Source organism: Cebus imitator, unplaced genomic scaffold (genome assembly GCF_001604975.1).
Source record: "Cebus imitator isolate Cc_AM_T3 unplaced genomic scaffold, Cebus_imitator-1.0 Scaffold49, whole genome shotgun sequence".
NCBI lineage: Eukaryota > Metazoa > Chordata > Mammalia > Primates > Cebidae > Cebus > Cebus imitator.
In genome coordinates this window covers 1,838,070-1,851,823 of record NW_016107364.1, presented here as the reverse complement: position 1 = coordinate 1,851,823, position 13,754 = coordinate 1,838,070, and the positions used below count along the sequence as shown (strand labels likewise).

The 13,754-nt window shown below is 38.2% G+C and overlaps 1 protein-coding gene across 2 annotated transcripts in view; it reads left to right on the top strand.

The window, feature by feature from the left end:
• RTTN (rotatin) overlaps positions 1-12,117 on the top strand; it is a 185,632-nt gene extending 173,515 nt beyond the window's left edge. For both annotated transcript variants that reach the window (XM_037738129.1, XM_017527523.2), the window contains 3 exons: positions 9,434-9,537; positions 10,649-10,718; positions 11,687-12,117. In XM_037738129.1, the coding sequence (XP_037594057.1) occupies positions 9,434-9,537; positions 10,649-10,718; positions 11,687-11,772 (260 nt within the window). In that variant the 3' untranslated portion in view covers positions 11,773-12,117. The remainder of the gene's footprint in view (positions 1-9,433; positions 9,538-10,648; positions 10,719-11,686) is intronic.
• The last annotated feature ends 1,637 nt before the right edge of the window (positions 12,118-13,754 follow it).

Sequence of the window (13,754 nt, the reverse complement as noted above, 5' to 3'; positions counted from 1 at the left end):
TATTCAGTTAGTCAGTTGCACTCACTACATGTGGCTAGTGGCTATCTTATTAAACAACACCGATATGAATATTTCCATTATTGTAGGAAGTTCTGTTGGACAGCACTAATCTAGAACTTCAGTAGCCAAAATTGAAAACTTAATATACAGATGTGACAGCAAGTTAGGTATAGCAGAGGAGAGAACTTAGAGATTAGAAGATAGGTTAGAAAAATATTATCCAGAATGCAGTAGAGAAAACTAAAAAGATGAGAAAGAATTAAAAGAATCAAAGTTAAGTGACACAGCAGATATATCAAGACAATCTGTGTGACTAATGAAGTGTCCTAGAAGAATCAGAGAGGAAATATTTGAAGAGACAATGGCTAAAAACTTTAAGAACTTTTCTAAGACACTAACGTCACCATAACTGAAAACTCACTGTAATTACCAGCATGATATCCCTAAATTTATAATTAAACCAATTATATTAAGAAGGTAATATTCAAAGCTCATTATTTCTAATTATTTATATTTTACTACCACATATTCGCTTGAGGTTATTTAAATATTTATATGAGTGTTCAGACTTATTTGTTAAACTCAAAATTGTTTTATTGCTTTTTTCATATGCATATGAAACATGCATGTTTCACAGTAAAATTTGTTTTTTTAAAAAGTCAATCATTGCATCATCATAAGGGCCCACCATATTATTTCTGACACACACATACACACACACACACACACACACACACACACACATATACATAAAATACTTTATTAAAAATGCTTTCAGAGATAGCAGCTGGTCGAAGGAGTTATAAACTTATCTAGATCATAGGAATTATATATTCTGAGTGTTTGAGACAACATTTAAAAACATCACTTGATGCTACTCAGATGGAAACAAGGAATTCACCCTCCCATTTAATAAGGGGACATTTGATGATGTGCCTAATGAGTGGTACTTGCAGCCATAGTTCACATGACAAATTTTGTCTGCCAGCTACTTACATGGCTTGGTTCTGGGTAGGTTAGGATACAGGAAAACCCAAAGGGCATCAGATAATACAGATGAGGTGTTCAGGGAGTCAGCTGCAGCATGCCAGAAACATTGCTGCACCTGCCTTTCACATTGTTGTTCTGCTGCACATTTCGCGTTCACTTTATGGGGCAGCTTTTTTTGTTTACTTTTTGTTAAATATTTAAAATCCCTTAAAATAAAGAAAGAAAATTGAATTACGTAGACAAAATTTTTGTTTTAATTTTGGAATCTTTCACCCAATGAGTATTTATTGAGCTCCTAAAATGTACTAGCACTGGTTGGACCAACACCAGTGAGCAGACACTGCCCTCTGACTAATACCAGTGACCAAACATGACCTGTAATGAATACCAGTGAGCAGACATTGGCCTGTAACTAATACCAGTGAGCAGACACTGCCCTCTGACTAATACCAGTGAGCAGACATGACCTGTAATGAATACCAGTGAGCAGACACTGCCCTCTAACTAGTACCAGTGAGTGGACATGACGTATAATGAATACCAGTGAGCAGATGCTGCCCTCTAACTAGTATCAGTGAGCAGACATGACCTGTAACTAATACCAGTGAGCAGACACAGGCCTCTAACTAGTACCAGTGAGCAGACGCTGCCCTCTAACTAATGCCAGTGAGCAGACGCGGCCCTTTTACGAGTACCAGTGAGCAGACACTGCCCTCTAACTAAACCAGTGAGAGACACTGCCCCCTAACTAGTACCAGTGAGCAGACACTGCTCTCTAACTAATAGCAGTGAGCAGACACTGCACTCACAGACCCTGCCCTTGAACAGGTTACAGTTTAAATACATGTATTTTGGGAGTGGCAAATAAATATATATAGAAAGAATTCCCAATAACAAGTGTTTCACCCTTAAGAATGTAACACATTCTTGAAATCATAAAATATAGAAAATAAATAATTTGGTAAAATTTAATGATACTTAAAATATGTAATAGGTTCACATTTGGTCCAAAACACCCTGACAGTTTTCTTGGAACTAGACTTCTGGGAATCTTCACTTAGTGTGCAGAATGCTGCAGATAATTAATGAGTCTTGATTTCCTACTCTGGCTCACTTTGCAAAAAGAGCTTGTCTTGTGGGTTGATATACCTTTAAATCACTTTTTCCTCTGACACATGGACAAACCCACAAATTTCTCTAAAATGTTTAGTCATTTTTTGTATTTGTTATTCTTTTATTAAGATAACTAAATGCTTAAAGGAATTTTGTGAATTTGTCTTCCTGTCCCTTGATTTATTTTTCTTTTTTTTTCTTTTATTATACTTAAGTTCTGGGATACATGTGCAGAACGTGCAGGTTTGTTACATAGGTATACACGTGCCATGGTGGTTTGCTGCACCCTTCAACCCGTCATCTACATTAGGTATTTGTCCTAATGCTATCCCTCCCATAGCACCCCACCCTCTGACAGGCTCCTCTGTATGATGTTCCCCTTTCTGTGTCCATTTGTTCTCATTGTTCAACTCCCACTTATGGGTGAGAACATGTGGTGTTTGGTTTTCTGTTACTGTGTTAGTTTGCTGAGAATGATGGTTTCCGTATTCATCCATGTCCTTGTAAAGGACATGAACTCATGCTTCTTTGTGGCTGCATGGTATTCCATGGTGTATATGTGCCACATTTTCTTTATCCAGTCTATCATTGATGGGCATTTGGGTTGGTTCCAAGTCTTTGCTATTGTAAATAGTGCTGCAGTAAACATACATGTATCTTGATGGCAGAATGATTTATAATCCTTTGAGAGAGTGTGTGTGTGTGTGTGTGTGTGTGTGTGTGTGTGTGTGTGTGTGTATGTATCTCCAGTAATGGGATTGCTCGGTCAAATGGTAATTCTAGATCCTTGAGGAATCGCCACACTGTCTTCCACAATGGTTGAACTAATTTACACTCCCACCAACAGTGTAAAAGTATTCCTATTTCTCCACATCCTCTCTAGCATCTTTTGTTTCCTGACATTTTAATGATCACCATTCTAACTGGTGTGAGATGGTTTCTCATTGTGGTTTTGATTTGCATGTCTCTAATGACCAGTGATGATGAGCTTTTTTTCATATGTTTGTTGGCCACATAAATGTCTTTTGAGAAGTATCTGTTCATAGCCTTCACTCACTTTTTGATGGAGTTGTTTGGTTTTTTTCTTGTAAATTTGTTTAAATTCCTTGTAAATTCTGGGTATTAGCCCTTTGTCAGATGGATAGATTGCAAAAGTTTCTCCCATTGTGTAGGTTGCCGGTTCACTTTGATGATAGTTTCTTTTGCTGTGTAGAAGCTCTTTAATTAGATCCCATTTGTCAGTTTTGGCTTTTGTTGCCATTGCTTTGGTGTTTTAGTCATGAAGTCGTTGCCCATGCCTATGTCCTAATGGTACTGCCTAGGTTTTCTTCCAGGATTTTTATGGTTTTAGGTATTATATTTAAGTCTTTAATTCATCTTGAATTAATTTTTGTATAAGGTGTAAGGATGGGGATCCACTTTCAGTTTTCTGTATATGGCTAGCCAGTTTTCCCAACACCATTTATTAAATAGGGAATCCTTTCCCCTTTGCTTGTTTTTTCAGGTTTATCAAAGATCAGATGGCTGTAGATGTGTGGCATTAATTCTGAGGCCTGTTTTTTGTTCCATTGGTCTATGTATCTGTTTTGGTACCAGTACCATGCTGTTTTGATTACTGTAGGCTTGTGTAGTTTGAAGTCAGGAACCATGATGCATCCAGCTTTGTTCTTTTTGCTTAGGATGGTCTTGGCTATATGGGCTCTTTTTTGGTTCCATATGAAATTTAAAGTAATTTTTTCTAATTCTTTGAAGAAAGTCAATCGTAGCTTAATGGGGATAGCATTGAATCTATAAATTACTTTGGGCAGTATGGCCACGTTTGCGATATTGATCCTTCCTATCCATGAGCATGGAATGTTTTTCCATTTGTTTGTGTCTTCTGTTATATCCTTGAACAGCAGTTTGTAGTTCTCCTTGAAGAGGTCTTTCACGTCCCTTGTAAGTTGTATTCCTAGGTACTTTATTCTCTTTGTGGCAGTTGTGATTGGGAGTTCACTCATGATTTGGCTCTCTGTTTGTCTATTATTGATGTTAGGAATGCTTGCGATTTTTGCACACTGATTTTGTATCTTGAGACTTTACTGAAGCTGCATATCAGCTTAAGGAGATTTTGGGCTGAGACAGTGGGGTTTTCAAAATCTACAATCATGTCATATGTGAACAGGGACAATTTGACTTACTCTCTTCCTATTTGAATACTCTTTATTTCTTTCTCTTGCCTGATTGCCCGGCCAGAACTTCTAATACTGTGTTGAATAGGAGTGGTAAAAGAGGACATCCTTGTTTTGTGCCAGTATTCAGAGGGAATGCTCCCAGCTTTTGCCCATTCAGTATGTTATTGGCTGTGGTTTTGTCATAAATAGCTCTTATTATTTGGAGATACATTCCATCAGTACCTAGTTTATTGAGAGTTTTTAACATGAAGGAATGTTGAATTTTATTGAAGGCCTTCTCTGCATCTATTGAGATAATTTTGTTTTTGTCATTGGTTCTGTTTATGTGACGGATTACGTTTATTGATTTGTGTACATTGAACCAGCCTTGCATCCCAGGGATGAAGCCGACTTGATTGTGGTAGATAAGCTTTTTGATGTGCTGCTGGATTTGGTTTGCTAGTATTTTATTGAAGATTTCACATTAATGCCCATCAGGAATATTGGCCTGAAATTTTCTTTTTTTGTTGTGTCTCTGCCAGATTTTGCTATCAGGATAATGAGGTAGGGAGGAGTCCCTCTTTTTCTGTTGCTTGGAATAGTTTCAAAAGGAATGACACCAGTTCCTCTTCGTACCTCTGGTAGAATTTGGCTGTGAATCCATCTGGCCCTGGGCTTTTTTTGATTGGTAGGCTATTCCTGCTTCAATTTCAGAACTTGTTATTGGTCTATTCAGAGACTTGACTTTTTCCTGGTTTAGTCTTGGGAGGGTGTATGTGTCCAGGAATTTATCCATTTCTTCTAGATTTTCTAGTTTATTTGCATAGACATGTTTATAGTGTTCTCTGGTGGTAGTTTGTATTTCTGTGGGATCAGTGGTGAACTACCCTTTATCATTTTTTATTGTATCTATTTGATTCTTCATGCTTTTCTTCTTTATTATTCTGGTTAGTGGTCTATCTGTTTTGTTAATCTTTTCAAAAAACTAAATCCTGGATTCATTGATTTTTTTTTTTTTTAGGGTTTTTCATGTTTCTGTCTCCTTCAGCTCTGCTCTAATCTTAGTTATTTCTTGTCTTCTGCTAGCTTTTGAATTTGTTTTTGCGTCTCTAGTTCTTTTAATTGTGATGTTAGGGTGTCAATTTTAGATCTTTCCCGCTTTCTTCTGTGGGCATTTTAGTGCTATGAATTTACCTCTAAACACTGCTTTAGCTGTGTCCCAGAGATTCTGGTATGTTGTGACTTGTTCTCATTGGTTTTAAAGAACTTCTTGATTTCTGCCTTAATTTGGTTATTTACCCAGTAATCATGCAGGAGCAGGTTATTCAGTTTCCATGTAGTTGTGTGGTTTTGAGTGCGCTTTTTAATCCTGAGTTCTAGTTTGATTGCACTGTGGTCTGTGAGACTGTTGTGATTTCTGTTCTTTTGCATTTGCTAAGGAGTGTTTTACTTCCAATTATGTGGTCAATTTTAGAATAAGTGTAATGTGGCGCTGAGAAGAATGTATATTCTGATAATTTGGGGTGAAGAGTTCTGCAGATGTCTATTAAGTCTGCGTGGTCCAGAGCTGAGTTCAAGTCCTGAATATCCTTGTTAATTTTCCATCTTATTGATCTAATATTGACAATGGAGTCTTAAAGTCTCCCCCTATGATTGTTTGGGAGTCTATGTCTCTTTGTAGATTTCTGAGAACTTGCTTTATGACTCTGGGTGCACCTGTATTGGGTGCGTATATATTTAGGATAGTCAGCTCTTCTTGTTGCATTTATCCCTTTACCATTATGTAATACCCTTCTTTGTCTTTTTTGATCTTTGTTGGTTTAAAATCTGTTTTATCAGACACTAGGATTGAAACCCCTGTTTTTTGTTTGTTTGTTGTTTTACTTTCCATTTGCCTGGTAAATCTTTCTCCATCCCTTTATTTTGAGCCCATGTGTGTTTTTGCACATGAGATGGGTCTCCTGAATACAGCACACCAATGGGTCTTGACTCTTTATCCAACTTGCCAGTCTGTGTCTTTTAATTTAAGGTATTTAGCCTGTTAACTTTAAGGTTAATATTGCTATATGTGAATGTCATCCTGTCATTATGATGCTAGCTGGTTATTTTGCCCATTTGTTGATACAGTTTTTTCATAGTGTTGATGGTCTTTACAATTTGGTACGTTTTTGCAGTGGTTGGTACTGGTGTTTCCTTTCCATATTTAGACCTCCTTCAGGAGTTCTTGTAAGGCAGGCCTGGTGGTGACAAAATCTCTCAGCATTTGCTTGTCTGTAAAGGATTTTATTTCTCCTTCACTTATGAAGCTTAGTTTGGCTGGATATGAAATTCTGGGTTGAAAATTCTTTTCTTGTGGCAGGTGTGGTGGCTCATGCCTATAATCTCAGCACTTTGAGAGGCCGAGGTGGGTGGATCACAAGGTCTGGAGTTCAAGACCAGCCTGGCAAATATGGAAACCCCGTCTCTACTAAAAATACAAAAAGTTGGCTGATCATGGTGGCTAACCAGCTGCAGTCCCAGCTATTTGAGAGTCTGAGTCAGAAGAATTACTTGAACCCAGGAGGCTGAGGTTGCAGTGTGCCAAAATCATGCCAGTGCACTCCAGCCAGGGGGACAGACTGAGACTCCATCTCAAAAAAAAAAAAAAAAATTCTTTTCTTTAAGAATGTTGAATGTTGGCCCCATTCTCCTCTGGCTTTTAGGGTTTCTACAGAAAGATCCTCTGTTAGTCTGATGGACGTCCCTTTGTGGGTATTCAACCCTTCTCTCTGGCTGTCCTTAACATTTTTTCCTTCATTTCAACCTTGTTAAATCTGACGAGTACGTGTCTCACAGTTGCTCTTCTCAAGGAGTATCTTTGTGGTGGTCTCTGCATTTCCTGAATTTGAATGTTGGCTTGTCTTGCTAGGTTGGGGAAGTTCTCCTGGATAATATCTTGAAGAGTGTTTTTTAACTTGGCTCCATTCTCCCCATTACTTTCAGGCACACCAATCAAATGTAGGTTTGGTATTTTTTCCATATAGTCCCATATTTCTTGGAGACTTTGTTCCTTTTCGTTTTTTTTTCTTTAATCTTGTCTTCATGCTTTATTTCATTAAGTTGATCTTCAATCACTGATATCCTTTGTTCCGCTTGATTGATTTAGCTATTGATACTTGTGCATGCTTCACGAAGCTCTTGTGCTGTGTTTTCTAGCTCTATCAGGTCATTTATGTTCTTCTCTAAACTGGTTATTCTAGTTAGCAATATCTCTAGTCTTTTTCAAGATTCTTAGCTTCCTTGCATTGGGTTAGAACATGCTCCTTTACCTTGGAGGAGTTTTTTATTACCCATCTTCTGAAGCCTACTTCTGTAAGTTCGTCAAACTCATTCGCCATCCAGTTTTGTTCTCCTGCTGGTGAGGACTTGTGTTCCTTTGGAGAAGAGGCATTCTGGTTTTTGCCATTTTCAGTGTTTTAGCACTGATTTTTTCTCATCTTTGTGGATTTATCTGCCTTTGGTCTTTGATGTTGGTAACCATCAGATGAGGTTTTTGTATGGACATCCTTTTTGTTGATGTTGATGCTATTTCTTTCTGTTTGTTAGCTTTCATTCTATCAGTCAGGCCCCTTTGCAGCAGGTCTGCTGGAATTGTCTGGAAATCCACTTTAGACTCTGTTTTCCTGGGTATCACCAGCAGAGGTTGCAGAACAGCAAATATTGCTGCCTGCTCCTTCCTCTGGAAGCTTCACCCAGAGGGGGCACCCACTAGATGCCAGCTGGAGCTCTCTTATATGAGGTGTCTGTGGACCCCTGCTGGGAGGTATGTCCCAGTCAGGAGGCCCAGAGGTCAGGGACTCACTTGAAGAGGCAGTCTGCCTCTTAGCAGAGCTCGAGCACTGTGCTGGGAGATCTGCTGCTTTCTTCAGAGCTGATACGCAGGAACATTTAAGTTCGCTGAAGCTGCCCACAGCCACCCTTTGCCCCAGGTGATCTGTCCCAGGGAGATGGGAGTTTTATCAATAAGCCTGTGACTGGGACTACTGCTTTTCTCTCAGAGATGTCTTGCCCAGAGAGGAGGACTCTAGAGAGGCAGTCTGACTACAGTGGCTTTGCCAAGCTGCGACTTCAGACTGCAATGCTGTCAGTAAGAATTTCAACCCAGTGGATCTTAGCTTGTTGGGCTCTGTGGGGGTGGGGATGTGATCTGCTGAGCTAGACCACTTGGCTCCCTGGCTTCAGCCCCCTTTTCAGAGGAGTGAAAGGTCTGTCTCGCTGGCATTCCGGGTACCACTAGGGTTTGGAAAAAAAACAAAAAAACACCTTCACCTGGTTCAGTGTCTGCCCAAACAGCTGCCTAGCTTTGTGCTTGAAACCCAGGGCCCTGGTAGTGTAGGCACCTGAGGAAATCTCCTGGTCTACAGGTTGTGAAGACTGTGGGAAAAATGTAGTATCTGGGCTGGAATGCACCATTACTCACGGCACCGTCCCTTATGGCTTCCCTTGACTAGGGGAGGGAGTTCCTTGACCTTTTGCACTTCCCAGGTAAGGCAACACTCACCCTGCCTTCAGCTTGCCCACTGTGGGCTGCACCCACTGTCTAACCAGTCCCGATGAGATAAGCTGGGTACCTCAGTTGGAAATGCTGAAATCACCCGCCTTCTGCATTGATCTTGCTGGGAGCTACAGACTGGAGCTGTTCCTATTCAGCCATCTTGCCAACCACCCTAGTCATTTTTTAAAAAGATCAACCAGTATGATATTTGATTTTTGTTTTTATATAGTAGCTCATTCTATTGATATGTTTGTATATAGTCTTTATAATTTATCATGAAAGCAGATTTGTTTTTCTGCCTGCCAAAATGTTAGCTATAATTGAATGATTCATTAATATAACTAATTGTATACTTATTTTTACACACTTGTGGTCTTTAAGTGAATGTTCCTTTTGTTGAATTCAGGCCAAAAAGTGGGGAAGCTTCAGTGTCTTTGCCCATCTATGCCTGACATGAAAACAATGTTCTGAGGTGTCCTCCCATGTACCACGTGGCATAAAAGACTAGTTTTGCAGTAGTCTAGTGATACCAACTCTGTGTATTGTTCTAATGGAAAAAGAGGGAGGTGTCTGACTAGTCCAAGATAAGACTATAGTGCAGTGTCTGGGACTGAACTGTTTTTTAATATATGTTTATTTTTAGAAAAAGTCATTACTGTCCTAGCTGCCTGTCTGGAAAGTGAGAATCAAAATGCTCAGAGGATTGGAGCAGCTGCGCTTTGGGCTCTGATTTACAATTATCAGAAGGTCAGTTTTAAAAATCATTGTTACACCTAGGGAGCAAACAACCAGGTCTACACCTTAGGATACATCCAAAGATGTCAGAAGAGTTATAGCAAAAGAAAAAAGAAATTAAGTCAAATACTCGTTTCCCTTTGCTCATTCATACAATTAGTAAAACATCAGTTGAAATCTTTTTATTTAATCATTTCAACAGAATGTTTCAGTTCAGAAGAGAATCTCTGAACTGAGTTTTTCCTCTTAATTTAAATTGATTTACTGTATTGTTGGAATTTTAGTATAGATTGTTTCTTCTAAAAGTTGTATCAAGGGAAAACACATCTTAAAGTAAAACCGAGTAACAAAAGTTTTATCCAATTGTATAATTCCCCTCTCTCTAGCTCAGTTCGTTTAAGACTGCAGCACAAAGCCTGCTCGAGAAAAGAGCAGGCCACGTGGAGACTTGTGTTCTACTTTTTCTCTGGCCTTTGGACTTCTGTTTTATTGCAGACATCTCATTCCCAAGAGAAATACCCATAAGTATCTAGTGATTAAATAATAGCCAAATGACAGTGTTAGGATAGACAGCCATCCTAGAACGGTGTTCTCTCAGCTGACTATCCCTGCCTGGGCTAGTTTTCTCCCTGTTTGCCAGAGTCATGTACACAAGGACAGAGGCTGTTGCTGCCATCCTCACCTGGGTATCCCCAGAGCTTAGCACAGGATTTCACACTTTGTAGTCATTCCATAAACATTTGTTGGCCAACTGGTAATATTTGGTATACACGATCAGAAATCTGAGGCGCGAGGGACTATGAAATACGGAAACCAAGGCTGACTAGTTGAAAATAGCAAATTGAGATTGGGGGAGAAGGAATAAAAGGGAAGAGAAGAAAGAAAATGGGACAATAGAGAAACAAGTTAGATAAGAGGATATAGGCAAGACTTCAGAATGTGCAAGGGGATTGGCACAATAGGATGTATTATATATACTAAGATGCAGTTCTCTAGTTATATCATTATAGTTCATCATACGCTATTTAATACTCTAGCAATGGGCAGAAGTAGTGTTTTGCTATCATGATCCTGAATACATGGCAATAAACCTAATTAATGAATTGTTCTATATTATCTCTAGGCAAAAGCAGCTTTGAAAAGTCCATCAGTAAAAAGAAGAGTGGATGAAGCATATTCCTTAGCAAAGAAAAGTAAGTTTCAATAAGAAAGAGATTATAGTTAAACTTGGAAGCTATTAAGTGAATTCTCTGATGAATGAGATATTTGGACAGACCACAGCAAAATGGCATTGTAAAATGTGCCAGTATTCGGTTTGTACTTCAATTATATCATTTTAAAAAATAATAAAATAGATAGATGAAGATTTAAGATGTGATCATTTCTTCAAATGCATCTATGAACTTCCTTGTATTTTTGTACTACATTTTCTTTGCCAACAGTGACTGTTGTGCTGAAGTATGTTCTTAGTGATAAGAACTGGCCCAATTAGAATTAACTGTGAGCAAAAAACGGGGATCTAACATCAGGGAGCTGGAAGACAGTCTTTCATGATCCTATTACCCATATATCCATGTTTCCCTGTGATCTGGTCACCATACTAGAAAGAGTTTTCTTTTCAAAGCACATTACTCATTTTTAGCAACACCAAATTTCAGTGAGCATTGTTCTCTGAACACTTTTTATGATAAAACACTGAACTGTATCTTTCCTGTGCCATAATATATCTGTTGGTTATTTGTGTTTTTATAGTCTGATTTTTTTTGTAAGCAGGGGAGGTTTCAGTTTGTTTTAGCTGTGACCATGAATTTCTGGAGCTAATGAATAACTGAGTTAAAGTTTATGCTTTAGAAAGGATGGTCCATAAAAAAAGAGTAATGTCATTCATTTGGAATTATAGTTAATGGTATCCATTATGTGGGAGTACTTTTTAAAAATACTCTTTGGGTAAACTGTTAATTTTAAAAATGTATTAATTCTGGAACTTGTTCATTTTTTAAAAATACAAAATACTCTGGAATGCTATCACATCAAGAACTTAAGTGGAACTTTAAATTATATATAAATCCTGTTCATATATATTTGTTTATGTGTGTGCCTCTTAAGGATAGTACCAAGTTTAATAAACTAGTATTTGTATACTCTTATTTTTCTATCTCAGCTTTCCCAAATTCAGAAGAAAACCCTCTAAATGCCTATTATTTGAAATGTCTTGAAAACCTCGTGCAGCTTCTTAACTCTTCCTGAGTGCCCTGAGATGCTACACCTTGAAACTGACAGCCACCAACGGGGGAGCTAAAGTTGAAGCCAGCTGTGTGTAGCAGCTGTTACCTGAAGACATGCTACCTCTCTACAGTGTCGATCCCCCTCTTTCCCGTGACAGATAGAACTGGTGATACTCCACCACTATCCAGTCATGGCAGCTCTCCAGAAGTAATAGCAGCTGACAACTTCCTATGCCTTTTCCTTTCTGTCGAAAAGGCATAGAAAGCTCTGGGAACGTAAACATTTTTACCCTTTTCTATACCATTTATTTTGTAAAAATCCTATTTAACAGTTATTTAATAAAACAATATTTTTAGAAACTAAAAATTGACTAATAATTGCTGCTTACAGACTTTTATCAGTCTCATGAATATTAATTTTAGGAGTTGAAAGAAGGCATGTGTCCTGTTTTTTTCTTTTTTTAAATTTTTATTTTAATTTATATGAAATTTGGCTCTGTCAGTACAAATGCTTGTTTTCAAAACTTTCTGTTATCCAGAGCATCCACACTGAGAAAGGGACATGTGTAAGTGTGTACGATTTGTAGGTAGCTTTCTTATGCAAGTTTTTAGTGATGTTATCTTCTTTCTAGATGACTTGTAAATCATTACATTTATAATCTTCACCTTTGGCTTCTGCAAGGCTATGTAATAAAGAAGGAAGAAACAGAGTTGGGGTTATGTAAGCCTGGGTTCAAATTACAGCTCAGCCCAAAACGTCATGAAGAATAGAAGAAGACTGTGAAAAATGCAGAAGATGGTCAGGCACCATGGCTCACACCTGTAATTTCAGCTCTTTGGGAGACTGTGGTAGGTGGATCTCTTGAGGCCAGGAGTTTGAGACCACCCTGGGCAACATGGCGAAATCCTATCTCTTCTAAAAATACAAAAATTACCCATGCCTAATAGCATCTGTAACCCCAGCTACCCCGGTGGCTGAGGCACAAGAATCTCTTGAACCTGGGAGGCAGGGAGGTTGCAATGAGCTGAGACTGTGTACTGCACTCCAGCCTGGGTGACAAAGCAAGACTCTGTCTCAAAAAAAAAAAAAAAGGATCAAGCTCTGTAAAGTACTCCACTACATAATCTTACCTAACCTGTAGTTTTGAATTCAGTGCCTAAACCAAAATAAAGAGTTAATCACTTTCAGTAACTTTCCCAATACTTTTGAAAGTGAGAAAATTGTATCTAAGACAAATAAAAGGTGAAATATTAATATATATGTATATCCATATATGTCAAATATACATTTATACATACATACATACAGGATAATGTTTTAAGAAAAATTTTCCTAACTTATGGTTCACAAGAAAAGAAAAAAATCATTTTATGTTAAGTGCTGTTAACAAATTGCTAACAGCAATAAAATAAGCAATGATGTTATTTAAGCTGGAAGTGTGGGGACAAAATTTATATTAAATACAGAAACAGTAACAGTTAAAGTTATAATGTCTGAGAATTACTAATTCATGATCTGAAAAATAAATCTAGGAAGCTTGGAAGTTTCCGAGCTTCCCAAGTTAATGTGTAACAATGGACATGCCGTATTCTGGAAAACGCACCAATTCTGAGAGCAGGAATCTTGAGAATTATTTTTTCCCTTCTCTCCTGGTGTCTTACATTCCTTGCCATTTTTCTGGAATTCTCTAATCAGCTCTCATTGATAAATAAATGAATTTCTAACTCCCTTCATAACTCCATCTATGTCCCAGATACTATTCTCAGAACTTTAATCATTTAATCTATAATTTTCTAAAATACTACTAATGTGTTTGTGGTCTAGGTGAGTAAGCGGAGGTGCAGAGCGGTTAAGTAATGTGCTCCTTGTCTGTGGTTGGTTAACAGTGGAGTAGAGGTTGGAACCCAGGATAACTGCAAGTAAGTTTGGATTTTCTTTATAAATCACCATGCCATGCTGCCTTATTCTCCCCCCGCCCGCCACCCCCTCCCTCATTGGTATCT